At 47.2% G+C, this 20,382-nt stretch overlaps 1 protein-coding gene across 1 annotated transcript; it reads right to left on the bottom strand.

The window, feature by feature from the left end:
* Nucleotides 1–4,502: 4,502 nt before the first annotated feature.
* LOC143659130 (cytochrome P450 2B11-like) lies at nt 4,503–20,375 on the bottom strand. Its single transcript, XM_077131776.1, has 9 exons — nt 20,089–20,375; nt 16,736–16,898; nt 16,448–16,597; nt 14,663–14,823; nt 12,872–13,048; nt 12,229–12,370; nt 10,635–10,822; nt 8,736–8,877; nt 4,503–5,850 (listed from the first exon to the last, which is right to left on the bottom strand). Exons 1-9 carry the CDS (start codon nt 20,257–20,259, stop codon nt 5,669–5,671), a joined length of 1,476 nt encoding a protein of 491 aa, XP_076987891.1. The 5' UTR covers nt 20,260–20,375; the 3' UTR covers nt 4,503–5,668.
* Nucleotides 20,376–20,382: the final 7 nt, after the last annotated feature.

Genomic DNA, 20,382 nt, shown 5'->3' with positions numbered 1-20,382 from the left:
TCTGTCTCTCCTCTCTCTCTCTCCCTGAATGTGTTTCTTCATCTCCTTATCTCTGTCTCTGTGTCTACCTCTGTCAGTCATGTTCTCTCTCCCTCTCTCTGTCCCCATCTCACCTGCCCTCCTCCAGCCCCCTGCCCCAGCCCCAAGCCCTCTCCCCATCAGGCTCACACTGGGATTTCCACAGCTCCTCCACCAGACACTGAGCCTCCTCCTGATACACTCTTGGTCTCCTCTTCTCCATCCCAAAGCCCATCATGGTGGGCAGCGAGAACTGCCGGTGGACTTTCCAAGACTTTCCATTGGTGAAGACCACACCGGTTGGGACGGTGTGGGAGGGGGTGGCATGCAGGGAAGGTTGGGAGGATGCCTTGGAGGCTCCCTCGTTCTCCCCGCGGTCCCCACACAGTCCTTCACTCACCAGACCCCTGGAAGATTAGGTCAGGCATGATGGCATGCCCTCGACCTGACAGAATCTCAGTCTGACCCACCAGGGCCTCCCGCACCACCTGGTTCCCGCATAGGAGGACGACCGGCCGGGGCCCCAGGTGGGTGGTGAACACATCCGCACATTTTTCCCCCAGCTGTGTGGGCAAGGCCCAGGTGTCAGTCTCTAACACAAGAGATGGGTCATCCGCTCTCACACCTGGATCACACCTTCCGGTTTAGCCCAAACCTGGCGGGCTGCAGCCCCATCAGGAAGGAATGGGGACTTGCACCCCGTGGCTTCTGCCAAGCCCTCCACCCCACGCCCGAGGCCCAAGGATTCTATCACTCAGCTTGTGTAAGAACCCTCCCACCTCTGAACTTAAAGAAACGCAGGAGCTCTCCAAATCCGACCTTCAGCACCTCCAGCCTCCTCCCAGGACCTCAACTCAAAGCCTCAAGTCTATCGGAATTTCTCTCTCCCTTCCATCTGCCCTCCATCCTATCTCATAAGAATTCCAGAGGCTTCATTAAGCTAGCGCATGGCCGGAGGACGCGAGCTCCAAGCTTCGATGTGAGGTCCCACCCCAAGGTTGACCTGGACCCACCTGCCATCTCTGAGCTCTGCTCCCCATTCACCCACCTCCTGCCTTTCCACACCCTTCCCTGCCCTCCGACCTCTCCTCCCACCCTCCTCACCTCATATCACCATCTGGAAGGATTTGGGCAAGCCCTTGGGGTCTATTTGCAAAACGTTTCCCAGATGGCAGAGGCTGGGGCCCAGTAGAGCAGTGGTCCTGGGATTGGGCAGCAAGAGGTCAATGACAGCAAAGAGGAGTGAGAAGTCCAAGAGTGCTCGGTGCCCATGGTACCTGCTTCCATTTCGTTGTCCCTTTTAAAAGGCAATTGCTCTGGCGCTTCCGGAGAAGATGGCGGCTTAGTAAGACGCGCGGGTCTTAGTTCCTCCTCCAGAAAAGCAACTAAAGAAACAGAAACAATACAAAACAGCTCCCAGAGCCACGACAGAGACCAAAAAGACAGCGTACCCCATTCTGGAACGGCTGAATGGGCAGGGAGAATCCACTGCGGTGAGATACCCAAGGGGCGCGCGTTTTCCCGGCCGGGCCGGCTGGCGACTGGGGTCCCCTCCACGCACGTGGCTACCTGGTCTGACTGGGAACGTTGGATAGTGGGGCCCTCCCGCCACACTTGGCGTCTTGGGCCAGCTGGGCAATTTGGACCGGCACTCCCCCAAGCCGCGGTGGCCGGCGACCCCCACCCCCTCCACGCGCGGTTTCCCGGGCCGACTGCGAGATTCGGATTGGCAAGTTAAAGGAGCCACAGCATCTTTTACTGGTGGGCCCCGCAGACAGACGAGCGCCACGAGCTCCACCTACTGGGCAGGAAAAGAAAAACAGAGCCCAGAGATTTCACAGAAAAAGCTTTCAACCAACCGGGTCCCACACCCAAGGAAATCTGATCAAATGCCCAGACACCAGCAGAAAATAATGGATGACGCTCGGAAAACTGAAGATATGGCCCAGTCAAAGGAACAAACCAATAGTTCAAATGAGATACAGGAGCTGAGACAACTAATGCTGAATATACGAACAGAAATGGAAAAACTCTTCAAAAACCAAATCAATAAATTGAGGGAGGACATGAAGAAGACATGGGCTGAACAAAAAGAAGAAATAGAAAATCTGAAAAAACAAATCACAGAACTTATGGGAGTGAAGGACAAAGAAGAAAAAATGGAAAAAACAATGGATACCTACAATGGTAGATCTAAAGAGACAGAAGCTACAATTAGTGAACTGGAGGATGGAACATCTGAATTCCAAAAAGAAACAGAAACTATAGGGAAAAGAATGGAAAAACTTGAGCAGGGGATCAGGGAACTGAATGACAATATGAAGCGCACAAATATACGTGTTGTGGGTGTCCCAGAAGGAGAAGAGAAGGGAAAAGGAGGAGAAAAACTAATGGAAGAAATTATCACTGAAAATTTCCCTACTTTTATGAAAGACCTAAATTTACAGATCCAAGAAGTGCAGCGCACCCCAAAGAGAATAGACCCAAATAGGCGTTCTCCAAGACACTTACTAGTTAGAATGTCAGAGGTCAAAGAGAAAGAGAGGATCTTGAAAGCAGCAAGAGAAAAACAATCCATCACATACAAGGGAAACCCAATAAGACTATGTGTAGATTTCTCAGCAGAAACCATGGAAGCTAGAAGACAGTGGGATGATATATTTAAATTACTAAAAGAGAAGAACTGCCAACCAAGACTTCTATATCCAGCAAAATTGTCCTTCAAAAACGAAGGAGAAATTAAAACATTTATAGACAAAAAGTCACTGAGAGAATTTGTGACCAAGAGACCAGCTCTGCAAGAAATACTAAAGGGAGCACTAGAGTCATATGCGAAAAGACAGAAGAGAGAGGTATGGAATAAAGTGTAGAAAGAAGGAAAATCAGATATGATATATATAATACAAAAGCCAAAATGGTAGAGGAAAATATTATCCAAACAGTAATAACACTAAAAGTTAATGGACTGAATTTCCCAATCAAAAGACATAGAATGGCAGAATGGATTATGACCCAGCAATACCACTGCTAGGTATCTACTCAAAGGACTTAAGGGCAAAGACACAGACGGACATTTGCACACCAGTGTTTATAGCAGCATTATCTACAATTGCAAAGAGATGGAAACAGCCAAAATGTCCATCAACAGACGAGTGGCTAAACAAACTGTGGCGTATACCTACGATGGAATATTATGCAGCTTTAAGACAGACTAAACTTATGAAGCATGTAATAACATGGATGGACCTAGAGAACATTATGCTGAGTGAGTCTAGCCAAAAACTAAAGGACAAATACTGTATGGTCCCACTGATGTGAACCGACATTCGAGAATCAACTTGGGATATATCATTGGTAACAGAGACCAGCAGGAGTTAGAAACAGGGTAAGATAATGGGTAACTGGAGCTGAAGGGATACAGACTGTGCAACAGGACTAGATACAAAAACTCAAAAATGGACAGCACAATAATACCTAAGTGTGATGTAACTATGTTGGAACACTGAATGAAGCTGCACCTGAAATATGGTTTTTTGTTTGTTTGTTTCTTTTGTTTTTATTATTTTTATTTTTCCTTTTTTTATACATATGTATTTTTTATTATTATAGTTATTTTAATTCTCTTCTCTATATTAACATTCTATATCTTTTTCTGCTGTTTTGCTAGTTCTTTTCCTAAATCGATGCAAATGTACTAAGAAATGATGATCATACATCTATGTGATGATACTAAGAATTACTGAGTGCATGTGTAGAATGGAATGATTTCTAAATGTTGTGTTAATTTCTTTTCTTTTTTTTGATTAATAAAAAAAAATTAAAAAAAAAAAAGGCAATTGCTCTGTCCATTGTTTCGTTTCTGTAATGGGTAGGGGAGGCTGTGCCAGGCAGCTACCTTGGTAGAGCTCCTGGGAACTCTCCAGAGGCCACCAGTTGTGCTGTCAGTGTGGCAGGTACTGTAGCGGTCAGAAAGCCGGTTACCCATTGACCACTGGGATAGCAAAAGATATCTTAGTGGGCAAGGCCGTTGAACAGAGAGCACCTCCTTCCAGGAAGGGCTGCAATGCCAGCTGGTGAAAGGTGTGGAGGTGTGGTTGGGTAATTCTCCTTCAAAAGTGGCTCTCGGCCAGGTCAGGGGGTGTCATTGCAACATGAGGGATCAAGAGGAGCTGGCGGGCAGATTTTGGGGGCATTCTGTGCCCACTGGGCGTGAGAAGAGCGTGAGATATAGAGAAGACAAGGTCTGATGGGGAGGCCTAGCTCCATTTTGGGGGGATGGGAGGTATTGGAATAGCCATTCATTCATTCATTCATTCCTCGGCAGATATTCTGAACACCTGCCATGTGTGTCACATCTCAATCCATGTACTCACATGAACGAGACAATGGGTTGGTCTTCATGAAGCTGGTTCAAGGTGAGCCAGAGGGTCTCTGGGGAAGATCCCAGGGGACCCAATAATAAGTGGGTCACACTCAAAGTGGCATGGATTTCAGGCCAGTGGTGTCAGGCTTTGGGTATTTATTTGACTCTCAGGGACTCTAGAGGGAAATCTATCAGGGAGGCCAGTTTAGAATCACAACTCAGGGGGCACGGGCTGAAGAGGCCTTTTCATAGAAGAAAGAAGCAGGTGAAAGGCAGCTAAGAGTGCAGATAAGGGAGGATTGTTGCTGATCTTGGGGTGTACAACGTGGATGCACCTCGAAAACATCCTGCTAAGCGAAAGAAGCCAGGCACCAAAGGTCGCATATTGACTGAGTCCATTTATATGAACTATCCAAGCATGTAAATCCATAGAGACCAAAAGCAAGTTGGTGGCTGCCAGGGGCTGCGGGCAAGGGGAAATAAAGACGAATTGCTTAATGACTACGGGGTTTTACTTGGGGTTGATAAAAATGTTTGGGACTAGGTAGCACAACATCACGAATGCAGTAAATGCTACTGAGATTTACACTTGAAAATGCTCAATTTCGTTATGTGAATTTCATCTCAATTTTTCAAAAGGAGTCAAGAAGCTGTGGTGAAGAGCTTTGGTGCTAGAATCGAACAGGTTTAAATCTTGCTTCTCCACTCGCTAGTCATGGGATCTTGGATAATGACTGCCACTGCCCGCTCTCTGTTTCACTCATCTGTAAATTGGGTATGATCATTTTACCCACTGCCTGGGGGTACTGGAAGAAGGAGTCAAGTGGGATTATGAATGCAGAGCCCTTTGGCACAGATCTGGAGCAGAAGGAGTTGAAATATAAAGGTTGGGGTTCTGTGCAAAGAGCGAGGTCGTTCAACATGAACTATGGCCTTGGAGGTGGAACTGCAGAGAGGCCAAGCCGAGTTTTCCCTTTTAGGTGCCAGTTTCTTTATCTATACCAAGGAAGGTGTTGGACTGTCTATGAGGTTGCTTACAAATTTTGAATTTCTACTTCTAGGGGGAAGAAAACAACCTCTTAGAGTCCAGAAGAACTGCAGCATGATGGAAGGAGGTGAGACTGCAGAAAGGACATCCCACTGGAGGTTGCAACCAAGGAGGAGAAAGATACTGGCTTACAGCAGGTCTCTCAGAAGCTGGAAGACTCGGAGAGATCAGGGACTATTAACTACAGGATGGAGACACTAAATGATGCTGGAAGCCTTGGATTCCTTCCCTTGCCCCCCTCAGCGGGTCAGGAAGCGGAGCTTGTAGACTGGGGGCAGTTTGCCCACCCCACACTCCCGAGGTGTCAGGTCAATGTCCTCAGGAGCCACAGGGGAGGCCACAGAGAAGTGCTGGAGAATGGTGGTGAAGAAAAGGAACAGTTCCATGCGGGCGATACCTTCTCCAAGACAATTCCGCTTCCCTGCAGGGAGAGGAGGAGGAATCACCAAGGCCACATATTTGATGGAGCTGGCCCTTGAACCTGCACTTCCTGGTGCATTTTAAGGGGTTTCCCGAACCCTCTGAAAAGGACAACAAATCTTTAGGTGGATGGAACAGGTACACTTTTCCAGGAGAGCATTTTTAGTTTCTATTTGATTCCCAAATGGGTCAGTGGTCCCTTGAGTATAAGAAACCACTTCTGCTTTAGTGTGTGTTTGTCTGTCTTTCTCCATGTGTGTAGGTATGTATATGTTTCAGACCTAACCTCTTTAAGACTCTTCATCGCTACTATGTGGCTAGTGGTACTCATTTCACAGGGTTGTTGGGAGGCTGGAGGAGTTGATATTTGTCCAAAGTCTTAGAATAATGCCAGACCCATATTCAGAACCCTGTAGGTGTAGCTGTTGCTTTGTGTTTACTTCTGACTCTGTGTATGGCCTGTTTCCCCGGTGCTGTGTGTGTGTCCCCGTCTCTGGATTGTCTTGTTCCCACCTGAGAACGCTGAGCTTCAAAAGTTATGGTAAAAAAATTGTACATGAAATTGCGAATGGGGGTGGTTCGCACGAGGCCAGGGTCCACGGCTTCCGTGGGCCTCTTGGAGGTATAAAGAGCTCCCAGGAGTTTATAAACCATAGCTCAGACAGACATGAGGACAGAGGGAGCTGGAAAATGAGCCTAGAGTCAGAGAGCCTCTCCCTTTGTTTCAGTGGTTCTTCATTTGCTAACTGATGACCTTCGCAGAGTCATTTCAAGGACGGGCTTTCAGGAATTTCCAAGGCCTTTCAAGTTGGTGTCTGCATGGAAGGATCTGGGAGGAGGTACACAGGTACACTTTTCTTTTTGGCAGGTTCTTCAAAAAGATCCTAGAAAGGGACGGTCTCCAGGCCGCAGCTGCAATGTAACCCAGCTTTCCCCAGGACAGCGAAGGCCTCTGACCTCCCAGCATGCTTTCCCCATCCCTGAGGCTGTCCATTGGCCACCCTTTGGTCCCCCTTTGCCTCCAACATCTTTCACTTGCTTTATCTTTCTTTCTGCCCGTGGCATCTGTCTCTCAGTCTTTTTCTTTGTCTATATCTGTCAGGCCCTCTCTGTTTCTCTTCTCACTTCAGCTTTCTTCTTCCACCATATTTAACTCCCTATCTTTCTTTGGCTCTCTCATTCCCAACTCCACTTCACCCCATCTCTCATTTCCAGGACCCTCTACAGGTCTCTTGTTCTCATTCCCTCTCTGTCTCTTTTTCTCTACTTATGTCACCTTTTATAACTCTTATTCCGCCTTTCTTCCTCTCCCTCCTTCTCCCTTTCTTCTCTCCCTTCCTCTCTGTCCTCTGCCTCTCTCTCTCTTTCCCTCCTCCTCTCTTTCTCTCTCTGTGTGTCTCATTCTTCATGAGAAAGGAAGACCATCCACCTCACCCCAAGAAACAAGTCCCCAGTCTTGAGTTTCATCAGAGACTGCAGTGACCCGGGGGCCTGACCCAGCCTATGGCCATGCCTGGTGCTGTGGCCGCTTCTCTCATTTCATCTCATTTCATATGAGGCGTCATATGGACTCTGTCTCTTTCTGCCTTTACCTTGCTCTGCTCTGCCTCTTTGCAACTCTCTCTGTTTTCTCACCCTGTCTTTTCCTATCCGTATTTCTCCATGTCACCTCTCTCTAAACTTAGGATGGGACTATGACATCCCATCGCCCTACATGCACCCCAACTCTTCCCTGAAGATGAAATGAGAGAAGCGGCCACAGCACCAGGCATGGCCAAAGGCTGGGCCAGGACCCCAGGTCACTGCAGTCTCTGATGAAACTCAAGACTGATGACTTGTTTCTTGGGGTGGGACGGATGGTCTTCCTTTCTCCCCAAAATTGAGGACCCTGGACATGGGGCCTTTCTCTGGGTGGGGCCAAAGACAAAGACTGACTTGTCTGACAGAGACAAGTCAGAGAAGTAAAGGCTTTCTCCGGCTCCCCAGTGACCTCAGAATGAATCCAAACCTCTCCCCACCACCTTCCAGGCTTTGCCCTGCTGAGTTCTTCACTCTTATCCCCTTATGTCACCTGCACTCCACGCTAAATGGATTTCTTATAGCTTCTTAAATCAGCTATGACGTCTGTTCCTTCAGGCCTCCAAACTTGCTGATCTTTGGGCCCAGAATGCTCTTTCCAGAGGCTGGTTGGTATTTGCCCATGTGGTCTTATCTTAGAAGCCAATTCCTCAGATAAAGCTTTCCTCACCAATGCCCCAAGATTAGTCAGTCCTCCCGTTCGGTGCTCCTGTAGTCCCTGTCCAACATTTCTCATAGTCAGGAATAAGTACTAGTAATAATAAATGTCACTGACAAGCTCTTACCTTGTACTGGATGGTTCTGAGAATGTGGCAGGTATTAATTCATTTAATTAAAGAGTTATGTGGTAACTATCTGGTGAATGCCCATCTCCCCCGCTGGACTGTGACCTCCTCCGGGTGGGGGACTGGGTCTCTTGTGATTTGTCCGACACTTGGACTTCAGCCCCCAACAGACCCCTGGGCTCAGAGAGGTACTCAATTGCGTTTTTTGTCTGTTTTTTTTTTAACAGAAATACACTGAGGTTGGAAAGGTTAAAATACTTTCCCAAGGTGCTGCTTACCAGGATGTACCTTGGGATATTTGGAAGAGGTAAAAATACTTCCCCAAAGTCCTGCTTACCAGGATGTACCTTTGGGATATGATTACACTGTTCAAGTCCCCTTGCAGAGTCGTAGTGAAGAGGGAAGGCGATAATGCAGAGAATGCAACTGCCATATACAAAGTGCTCAAGAAAGGAGACTGTCGTTGAGCAGGGGATCGGATTTGCACTGTGGTGTCTGGGGAAAGGGGGTGAGTCCGGCTTACCTAAGGAGAAGGGAAAGAAAGCTTCATTCTTCTTCAGGGCTCCATTGGCATCCAGGAAGTGTTCGGGGTAGAAGTCATCTGGTTTTTCAAAGTAGCGTGGATCATGGAGGGCAGAGCTCAGGATGGGGTACACTTCAGTGCCCTGAGGGAGGGTCATGAGAAACGCATCAAAAGATGTACCTCCCAAGCTGATACCTCCTATGTACGGAATTGTTAATGAGGTTGAACTTAATTGTTGGGGAATGAATAGAAGTGATGGTGGTTTCTTAGTGGGATTTTAAGTAATAGTGCCATGTTGAAGGTGAATATGATTGAAAGGGGTTGTTTAGAGCACCACAAATATAAATAAGTTCTTGAATGAACTACTTCAGAGGTATGATACTTGTACAAAGAGTTAATAGAGGGGTATATGGGGCCACTGCATGCTCTGGTCTGTATTTAATAGGAATACAGCCCTATGACCACAACCATACTAGGGGCAAATAATTGGGGGCGGAAGGGAACAGTTAAGGGAGTTTGGGATTTTCGCTTTGGTGTGTGTGTGTCTATCTGTTCTCTTTCTATTTGGAGAAATGGAAATTCTTTAAAATTGACGGTGATGATGATTTTACAACTAAGTGAGGATACTGTGAGACACTGATTGTTTATTTGGGATAGAATGTATGCTGTATGAACACATCTCTACAGAATCTTCAGATTCAAAATAAATGAATAGGGCAGGCCACGGTGGCTCAGTGGCAGAGTTCTCGCCTGCCATGCCAGGGACCTGGGTTTGGTTCCTGGTGCCTGCTCATGCAAAGTATAAAAATAAAAAATAAATGAATAAAGAGAAAGAGTCGAGTGTAAGAGAAAATGTGCAGAGAGAGGTAGACCTGTTCAATACTGAAGGGCAGCAGAATGGTGCAGCCCCTCTGGAGAGTAATGCAGCAGATCTACAGAAAGCTAGATATATGGTTGCCGTATGATTCAGCATTCCTGTTACAAGGAATATTCTCAGGAAAATTGAAACCAGGGACTAGAATAGACACTTGCCCACTGATGTTTATGGTGGCACTTTCACCGATGGATGCAGGTGGCCAAAGGGTACATCCACTGAGGAGCTGAAAGCAAACCTTGGTGTATACATACAATGCAATATTGTGCAGCTAAAGAAAGGAAGGAAGTCTATGAGGCATGAAACAAGGTGAAAGAACCCTGAGGACAGTAGGTTGAACAAAATAAGCCAGAAACAAAAGGATAGATATTGTATAATCTCATGTAGAAAATACTTCTAAGAATACTAGGCCTTAGATTGCAAGCTGTTATAGCAGTCATATTTATTGCTGAGTTTTAAGTCTTATTTCTAAATTCGGAGATGCTGTGCTCAATGTGTAAACCTGGTATTTTCCTGGAACTTTAGCTACCTGTGTGGCAACTAAGGCTCAGAGTTAGAGTTCTGCAGTTCTGAAAGTCAGCATTACTCCATACAGCAACTGTTAAAGAAGCCCCATACCCGATAATATCAACTCTCCTTTTCAACATGAAGAAGTTAGAATGGTCATTGCCCAAACATCCCTAAAGAATGGGAGAAGAATCAAAGGAGGACTTGTAATAGAGAAGATAGGATTTAACAAGTGAGTATGACTACTGAATCACTATATTAATATTTCTTTAAGTCTCCAGTGTATTAGAAGGAAATACCTGAAATGGCTTTTTGGCATATATTTCACAATAAAAACTATTTTCAAAGGGAATAGCCCCTCAAACCCTTCCCCCACCATCCAAAAAAACAGAAAGAAAAAAAAAACAATAACAACAACAAAACAAGAGAGCCCTACTGTTAAACCAACACATGGTGGTTTGGGGATTAAGAGAACCCAGGATACCCAAACAGAGATGTGGGAACCTAAACAATCTCACCTTGGGGAAAAAGTACCCTCGGAAGTGAGTGTCTTTGGTGACCATGCGGGGCAGGCTGAAGGGGAGGAGGTCAGAGAATCTCTGAATCTCCTGAATGACTGCATCCGTGTATGGCATTTTGGCTCGGTCATCCAGGGCTGGAGGGCGATGTGGGCCAATCACCTGATTGATTTCCTTGTAGACTTTCTCTGCACAAAAAAGAGGAACAGTGAACTCCATTGCAGCAGGCGTGTGTTTTATGCAGGCCAGAGAGCCAGGAAAAATCCATAGTCACCTAGGGAGAGTGGTAGAGGGGAAGCAACGGGGACTCTCACTCTTTAAACCTAAGGAATGCTTTGGTTTCCCTCCTCATATGCACAAAAGTGCACACAACACAGAGCACACACAGTGCTACAATTCTTTTCTTTTTGCATGGGCAGGCACTGGGGAATGAACCCAGATCTCTGGCATGGCAGATGAGAATGTGCCCTGCTGAGCCACTGTCGCCCACCCATAGTGCTACAATTAGAACTCTAGGTGATGAACTTTTGATTTAGAGGGAACTCATGCTTGACTTTCTCCTGTGAGTAAAATATTGCTGAGGATTCAAGATTATCTGCAGAGCTTCAAGTTTTGTCAAAAGCCCCCTCTAAGATGAGTATGAAATAAACTAATATTATTGTGTGTGTTAAAAAATGTAAGGCACTTCGATAAATATTCAGAAATATAACAGTGAAATAGACTGATAGATTAATTCATGAACAACTGGATAAATAAGTGAATAAATACATCAATCAATTAACGCATAGATCAATTCATGAATGGAAAGATTAATAAATGAATGGACACATCAATGAACAGATCATGTATTTGTACATCAGTAAGTAGATCACTGAATAAATATAAGTAATAAATGATCCATAGCCAAAGAAATTTAATGAACATGATGAATGAATGAATGAATCAGAAAAATAATTAGATGGCTAGATTAATGAAGGAAAAAATAAATAATTAATTAGTGGATGGGTAAACGAAGGAACAGATGGATGAATGAACTAAATGATAGAGGAATAAATCAATGAATTCATGAAAAAACAAACAAGTGAGTTATTAAATGGATAGATGAAAAGAATGGGTGGAGAGATAGACCATTGGATGGAGGATGCATTGAAAGAATGATTGATGGAAGGATTAAGGAATCATGGATGAATGAGCCGATGAATCAGTGACAAATGATTCAAGGTGTCACTGATTCAGAGGACCACCAGGTGAATCGATCAATCGAAATAAATGAATGGAAGGGTAGATCCATCCATCATAGATGAAGTCATCAATGATTGTAGAAAGCAATTAGTGAACTTAAGGATGGATGGGTGGATGGATGAGTCAGTCTTTACAAGAGGGAAAAAAACAGTGGGAGAACAAATGGAGAGATTCTTCATTCATCCATCCCTCAACAGGACTGGCTTAGTTGGGGACCAGTCCAAAGCCTGCAGTGGCCCAGGTGTCACAGGACAGAAAGTCCTCTCTCGTCCGCGCAGACCCCTAACCCCACTTCTGAAGCCCAAAAGGGAGTAGACGGTCCCGGTGGAATTGGCTGCCTGGGCCTGCCCACCTGCGACTTGGGGGTACTTGAGAAAGATCAGGAATCCGTAGCGGATAGTGGTGCTGGTGGTCTCGGTGCCTCCGAAGAAGAGCGAGAGCCCGGTGAGGATGAGGTTGCGGTGGTGGAACTCGCTGTCCGGGTTGGATTTTTCCTGGGCGGAGGCGCGGGGTTCGCATCAGGCAGGCGGACAGCTGCCTGGGCGCTCCGCTCCTGGCGCGGGGCCCTCACCCTAGCCCGTCCCCTTTTGCTTTTCTCTTCTGGGTATCCAACAGCTTCTCTGTCTCTATCTCAGTCCGTTTTCCCTCTCTTTCGCTGTTTCTATCTTGCCTTCTTTATGGCGAGTTGGTCTTTCTTTGCCTCCCAGCCTCTCTCTGCCCCTATTGGTCTTTTCTCTCATTCCTGGATTTTTGTCCGTTTCTCGGTTTTTCTTCCTCGACCACCCCTCCCCACGCCCCTTCTCTCTCTCTCTTTCTCTCTCTCTCTCTCTCTTCACTTCCATCTCAGTTTCTCCTTTCTACCTTTTCTTCCTTTCCACCTCTCCCTTCCTTCCCTCCCTATCTCCTCCCCAGCCTCAGTTCTTCCCCACTCACACCCCTCCCTTCTCACCTCCCCCCTTTTCCTCCCCCCGCCCTTCCCCCCTCCCGGGCCCCACTTTGTCCATGCGGAGCAGGTAGGTATCAATTAAGTCCCGGGGAGCGTTAGGGTCCAGGGTCTCCCGGTGCTTCTCCACGGTGTGGCCAATGAAGTCGTTGACTTCCTGCAGGTTTTTGTGGACTTTCCGGTGTGTACCCGGAAAGTGCTTCAGGAGACTGGAGTAGAGCTCGAACACCTGAGGGAGGGCCAGGGGCTGTGAGGTCTTCACCGAGCCAGCGGTCCCGGGGAGTGCCGCCTCCGGGCGATGCCGCCGCCCAGAATTTTTCTGTATCTTTCTCTAGTCCTTTCCTCTCTGTCTCCCACATCCTGTCTCTTCTCTTCTTTGACTTGACTAGGATTCTTTGCATCCAAGATTGCTCTCTCTCTCTCTCTCTCTCTCTCTCTCTCTCTCTCTCTCTCTCTCTCTCTCTCTCTCTCCCTCCCTCCCCCTTCTGTTGTTTACTCCCTCCCTTGCAATGTCTGTGTGTGCATGTGTGCGTTCATTTATCTATCTGAGCCCCTCACTCTCTGCTTCTGTCTCCTTTGATCAGTTCTTCTCAACTTTTTCTCTTCCTGCATCTTCCTCATCCTGGTGTTTCTTTGTCTCCACCCCTGTCTCTGCCCTATTCTCTGTGTATCTTGGTTTCTTGTTGTATCTGTGACTCTCATCCTGTCCATCCCAGCCTGCTCATCTGTTTCTCCCACACTTCCCTTCCCCTACCTCTCTGGTCTCTCTTGCTGTCAGACATCAATAAAATGATGCTAATACAAGATGAACCGACTAACTACTTGGAGACATTTTTTTTTGGAACATTTTCCATTGCTTTGTCTGGTGACGAATGGAATGCCTAACTTATTGCAAATAATATTTTTATGCGGAGACATGTAGAAGATGTACAATTCCTCCTTAATCCTTCCTACTAGAAATAGCCATAGTTAACTGTTTGACGGCTCTCCTTCCAGACTTTTCTCTCTCTCTGTGGAGCAAAGCATTGACATCACCCGTGGCACTTATCAAAATTCCTTGCCCTGATCCCAGACTTCGGGATCCAACCTGCACTAAGAAATCCTGGGAATCTGTATATGGCAATCCTATATGTGAATTTGATATGTGACTTTGATATACCCCTGGTTAAAAGCTATACATGTTGCGATACCATTTAATTTCTAAAAACTTAATTTCAAAGGAGAATGTTTCCAGGTGAGGAGACAAAGAGAAACTATAATTTTGTATGAAAAGAGGAGCATATTAATTTATATTCTGGGAGAACTAAAAGAAAAACAGAAAGAAAGAAATGGAGACATGGAAATAATGAAAAAATATGGATTCTTATTTGTATGTCTCATGGAGTTTCTTCAGGTGAAGGGTTTTGCCTAATGCACAGGAGCAAAGACTCAGAGGAGGAAGGGGTCAGGAGAGTAGAGACCCTGAAGGTCTAGTTTATCTCTCTCTCTCTCTCTCTCTCGCATTCTTTTCAACTTTTTCTCTCAAGCTCTCTCTGTTTTCTATCTTCTCTCTCCCTCTCTCTTCCATGTCTTTTTTTTTTGCCTCTTCCTCTCTATTTCTGCCTCGCCCACTGCTCCCTTTTCTTTCTCCTGGTCTCCCAACGCCTGCCTTCCAGTCTCTCCTTCCCCAGCTCCCCATCACCCCATCTCTTTCAACCAGGGGCATATCACTTTCACATATAGGATTGCATCTGCCCTTCTTCCCGCCCTCAGCTGCGTTTCTGGGCTCCCAAAGCAGGTCCTTCCATTCCCCACCCTGGCTGTTCACCACTCCCCCAACCCCCCACCTCAGCTTTCCCCTGACCTGACTGGAGAAGGAGCTGACGAGCGCGAAGGACTGGTTGAACAAATGCAGCAGCCGCAGGAACTCCGGGTCTTTGTAGGCAAAACGTTCTCCAAAGATGATGGCACAGATGATGTTGGCAGTGATGGCATGGAAGAAGAAGGTAGGGTCCAGGAGGGCTCCTGGGGGAGGAGACAGGTCACAGCACCCAGGCTTGAGGACCTGGGGAACACTTGGCTGCTGCCCCACCTCTGCCTGGCTGTCCTCTGTCCTCACTAATGATAAAGATGACAATAACAACCGCAGCTAACCCTTCCCGGTAGGCACTCACTATGTGCCAAGGACCTCCCGATTCTTTGATTTAATCCTCACCTCATCCTGTCAGGTGCACCTCTATCGTAATCCCCATTTTACACATGAGCAAATCGGTTGAGCAAGGTTACACAGCTACTAATTGCTGGGGCCAGGACTGAGACCCAGGCATCTGTCCATGCTGGGTCCCCTCACCCTATGCAGCCTCTCGGGTCTCAGCTCTGACTCAGTGAACAAGTAAAGTCCAAGGTGCAGAGGTGGGACCCAGCAAGGCTTCTGTCCATTCCTTGTGCAAATGAAAAGGCTCTGATCTCTCTATCCTTATCTGTCCCTCTTGTCTCCACCTCTAGGGTTGTGTGGTCTCCCAGGACTCGTTCTGCATTTCTTCCTTGATGCCTGTATGCGACAGGCTCTGCCCTGTCCTGCTGGAGGGAGGGCACCTGGAGACCCAGGAGCATCCGATCCACGCAGCCTCTCTCTCTGCGTCTCACCCTGTCTGTCTTCTCTCATCCCTCAGCAGATCTTCCCCGGAGCCCTGTCTGTCTCTCTCCTATTTCTCTGTCTGTTTCTCTGCATTCGTATCTTTCAGCCTCTCTGAGCCACTTCCACGACCTCTCTCTGTCTCTGCATTTGTTTCTCTCTGTCTTTGCCTTGGCCTCCAGCTTCTCTGTCCATGCTACTCTGCTTGTTTACCCCTATGTTTCTGGCTCCTTTTCTCTGTCCCTACATCCCCATTGCTCCCTTCATCTCCGCCTCTCCTGTCCGTTCTCTTTGCCTCTCGCTCCCTTTCCTGGCCTCTACTTTATTCCTTGCAACCTCTTGAGGCATTTTGATAAGGGAGAGGGCAAAGACCTGGTACAAATGACATGGAGGTGCTGGCAAAGGACCTTGTCACCAATCTGTCCCAGCTCAACACTCAAGCTCCTCTGGAGAACTGGTAAACAACCAGTATAGGTTGTTGACTTGGCGACCCATCCAGCTGCCCGAAAACAAAACACTTGACTGCCTCTTGCCTCACTGTCAGCTCTACAGTTCACCAAGGAAAGGAAAACACAGTTTGCATGTTCTCAAAATGTCTGCAGATTTTCCTTTTCTCTTGCCTTTCCTCTATATAAATCCTATTGTTACCTTTGATAGATAGAATGAATCCATGCATTGGTTACCCTTGAGTACAAGTAAATTGCATGCTAATAACTAAGTATACCTGTTTCCATTATTCTTTTACACTCTCCTCAGACCCCCCCACCCCATATCTCTGACTCTGTGTGTCTCCTACCTATCTCTCTCTGTCCCAATTCCGCTGTTTCTCTGTCTCTTCTCTATCTGGTGGTCTTTGTGTCTCTATCTTTATATCTACTGCTCTTTCCTGTCCACCGTATATCTCTCTCTAAGGTTATGCCCCCCACCACACACACACACACACACACACACACACACGCACACAATTCTGTCTCTCGGGGTTGCTTTCCTATCATCTCTCTGTGTCTGGCTCACCCTGGGATTTGCGCAGCTCCTCCACCAGACACCGAGCTTCCTCCTGGATGCGCTCTTCGATGCTCCGCTTTCCCATCCCAAAGTCCCTCATGGTGGTCAGAGAGAATCTCCGAAGCTCCTTCCAGCGCTCCCCATTGGCAAAGGCCACACCTTGGGGTGGGGGGTGGGTGGGAGGGGTCACAGAGGAGATTGGAAGGAAACACTGGGTCCCCCTCCACCCCTATCCTTCCCCACCGGTGCCCATCCTCCACCCACTCCCCCCACCCACAGTGCCTTTGCATGCCTCACCATATCCCTGGAAGGTTTGGTCAAAGGTAGCAATTGGCGCCCGGCCGGAAAAGTTCTCAGATTGGTCCAGCAGCGCCTCCCGTATGCTGTCTGTTCCACACAGCACGACCACGGGCCTCGGCCCCAGGTACACCGTGAATACATCCCCATATTTCTCTTGGAACTGCCAAGCATACCCATGCACAGGGTTGCTGATTAGTCATTAGGCACCTCTTACCCATACCACTTGCTAAACCATTCAACACTAAACTTATAGGCTAACAATTTAGGTACTGCCCCAAGGCCCTTTACCCCAGGAGCCTACAATTAAAGGACCCAGGCAGGTTCACATGTGATTGGTTGGTGTCCCAACTGGTATAGGTGGTTACATATTTCTAAGACCACCCCTCTTATACTCTTCAGTCTGGCCAGCTCTCATTGGCATCCTCGTGGTGACACAACTTTAACCTGCTATCTGCTTCCTTACAACTTCCTCAGAGAACTGCCCTGAGCAGCCTTCTCTATAGGCATGAAGGAAGGTGATGGGCCACTGATGGTCATCAAGCAATTTTAAAAATCAAAATATCAGCTCAGCACTTGGCAGCATTTACGGGTGCTGACCGTATGTGTGCTCAATGGCCCAGCAATTTCACTCCTGATACAGATCTGACGAAAACATATCAGGCCTATAACTGGGAATGAAATTGCTATGTTCACCAAAGAGTAAAGGATGGACATTGAGGCCTTATTAATAAAATAATAAGGTGCTCATCGACACAGATACAGAATAAACAAATAGTGATGCATTCACTCAATGGAATACTATACAGCAATGAAAAGGATAAACTTCTGGCACATACAACCACATGGATGAATTTCACAGGTATAATGTTGAGCCTGAGAATCCATGTTTCATAATCCTATGTATATGAAATCCAAAACCATAGAAAAGTATATATGGTGTCCGGATAGCACTGTCCCTTGAGGGATAATGACTAGGAAGGGATGCGAAGGGGACTTCGGGGACAGGTGATACTCTGTTATCTAGTCTGCATGTTAATTGTATGGATGTTTTAGGTTTGTGAAAACTCATTGAGTGGTGTACTTATGCTTTGCACATTTGTTCAGGTGAGGATGAAATTCAATAAAAGTTTACTTCAAAATCATAAGAATTCTTGCATTTAACTTAAAAATCTTTCCCTCTGATCTCTGCAAAGCCGGGCATCTCTGCTTCCATTCTTGCCCCCTTTGCAAACGTTTCACTCACTGAAGCCAGAGTAATCCTATGAGAGAATTGATGAGTTACTCTCCCTCACCTGCTCCAAACCCTCCAGTGTTCCCACTGAGCTGAACATAAAACCTGGTGTCTTCATTATGGTTCCCACACCTTATATGACCTGGCCTCATGACCTCTCTGACTTCTTTTCCTTCCCCTACCCCTGGCTCCATCAGATCTATGCTCCAGATGTTTCCCAAACATGCCAAGCTTGTCTCTGCTTCAGGATTTTTGCAATGGCAACTGCCTCTTTCTGGTGCCTTCAATAGGCATCATTCACTGACCCTGACCAGTAGCAAATCAAAGGTTGAGTCTTTCCCTGACCACTCAGTCTAGAGCCACTCCCGCCACCTTCCAAAATGTCATCCTGCTTTCTTTGAACCATAACTCTTTTCTACCTAATATTTTCTTGCTTATTTTTGCGTTAATGCGTCTGTCTTTCCCAGAGGAACTTCCATGAGCCTACTGACATTGTCCCATGATGCCTTGCCAATGCTAGAATGTTCTCTGGCTCGTAGAAGGCACTTGTTAAATTATTGTTGAATCAAAGAAGAAATGAAAGAGAGGATCAAGATAGCTGCTATTTAATGAGCACTTACTATAAACCAGTCTCTATGCAATACCCCATTTAACCTCACAACACGTGAAAGGCATTTGTGCTTATTGTCACAATTTCATTTTGCAGAAGGGGAAACTGAGATTCAGTAAGAGTTAACCTGGAACCAGATCCCATGTCTGTCGAACTCCAAAAAAGGGCTTATCAGGGGATGGAGATGGCCAGTGCCACCCTTCTCAACTTGGCCCATCAACTGTCTCCTTCTTTCCCTCCCACTCCCTTTTCTCTCTCTTTCTCCCTTTCTCTCTCTCTCAATAATCAATGATAATGAGGGGGGGGGGGTTGATGCCTAGAGAAACCCTGCTTCCCTACAGGGTCCATGGAAGAACTTTAGGGAGTGTGTGATCCCTCAAAATTATATTCAGAAATGTGCATATTGGGGGAAGAGAATTTAAATCAAGTTCTCAAATAATTTAGCATCCCAGATTTGTGAAACAGCTTTAGTCTATGAAGACATTAGCGGAACAGACCCTTCCATCCACCCACCGGGTCCCAGCTCCATCTTCTGCAGGCCAAGCAACCCTGGGCAAGTGTCCTCCCCAGGTGAGCCTCACTGCCCTTGTCCCCATGATGGGGCAGCACCTCACCCAGCCCACGGGGCCCTCGTAAACAAGATCTGACGAGCTACCACCACCTTGGAGGCAAATCCTAGCTACCCAAAGCTGGGTAAAAATAGCGAAGCCTGACAATACACTGAAAACAGCTAAAATTAATGAATGTGCACATGGGGCACCCACATATGTGATAAAGTGTTGTCTATAAAAGGCAAAGGGGTGGTAAGCCAAAGACTCAGGAGCAGGGTCACCATGGCGGGGGAGGGACTGAAGACACGTGCAGCAGTTGGAAGGTACAGCTGTGTACTGGTTCTCCTGTTGGGTCATGGGTTTGTGGGTGTTGGATTATACTAACAATAAAGAAATCAATTTTAAACGAAATGGTGCACAGAAAACAATGTCATCGCCTATGGCAGTGCATCATGTTTATCGTTGATAACCACCTGCTTCTGAGCTTCTGGCCTTCCCTTCCCTGCCTGCTCCCCCACTTTTGCCCCCGACCACCACTCTGGCACTGGCATAGGCCACGCTTTGCCTTCTGTTGCTGGCAGGGAAATCTAGTTAATTGATTGTTCCTTCTCCTCCTCTTTTTCTCTCTCTGCCAACAGCAGGCAGGCACCAGGGTCTTGAACACACAAGAACACAGAGGGTGGCAGAAGGGAGTGAAATTCTATACCTGTGGCCCCCACCCAGATATTATACCACAGGTCCGGCCCCAAGGGCAATGCCCACATACTTCCAGTTGAGCAAAACTTCCAATGGAGCAGAAATGCAACCCACCCTCCAGGCCTCAGCTCCCAGGCCCTGCTCCCCAACCTTCACCCACCCCAGCCCTGAGCCTGCAAGGCTGCCCCACTCTTTCTAGTGAGTGGTCCCCAAATAGGGGGCAGGGGTGCCCACCCTCTGACCCCGTCGGTCTCGGGCTCACCCTCAGGAAGGATCTGTGCAGACCTCTTCTGTCCATCTGCAGAAGGTTCCCCAAGAAAGGCAGGGGACGGGGCCCTGGCGGGAGGTGGCCCGTGGCCTTGGGGTGGCCCCTGGTCAGGAGAAGCAAGAAGCCTGTAAGGACAGCAAGAAAGAGCAGGACGCTGAGCTCCATGGTCCCACCTTGACCGTCTTCCACTCCCCTGCAGCCTTGAGCTGGACCTTTTATGCTTGGTCTGCCTCATCACCCACTTATGTAACCTCATCCATTCCCCCGCCTCCTCTCTCATCATTTACA

Source organism: Tamandua tetradactyla, chromosome 16 (assembly GCF_023851605.1).
Source record: "Tamandua tetradactyla isolate mTamTet1 chromosome 16, mTamTet1.pri, whole genome shotgun sequence".
Taxonomy (NCBI): Eukaryota; Metazoa; Chordata; class Mammalia; order Pilosa; family Myrmecophagidae; genus Tamandua; species Tamandua tetradactyla.
Note: the sequence above shows the minus strand (reverse complement) of the source record. Positions and strands in the feature narration are given on the sequence as shown.

Coding starts and splice junctions, on each gene's coding strand:
- LOC143659130 (XM_077131776.1), bottom strand. CDS start 20,259: ATGGAGCTCAGCGTCCTGCTCTTTCTTGCTGTCCTTACAGGCTTCTTG. Junction 16,899..20,088: donor TGCACAGATCCTTCCTGAGG/GTGAGCCCGAGA, acceptor TATGCTTGGCAG/TTCCAAGAGAAATATGGGGA. Junction 5,851..8,735: donor TTTCTTTCCCTTCTCCTTAG/GTAAGCCGGACT, acceptor CTCTCCCTGCAG/GGAAGCGGAATTGTCTTGGA.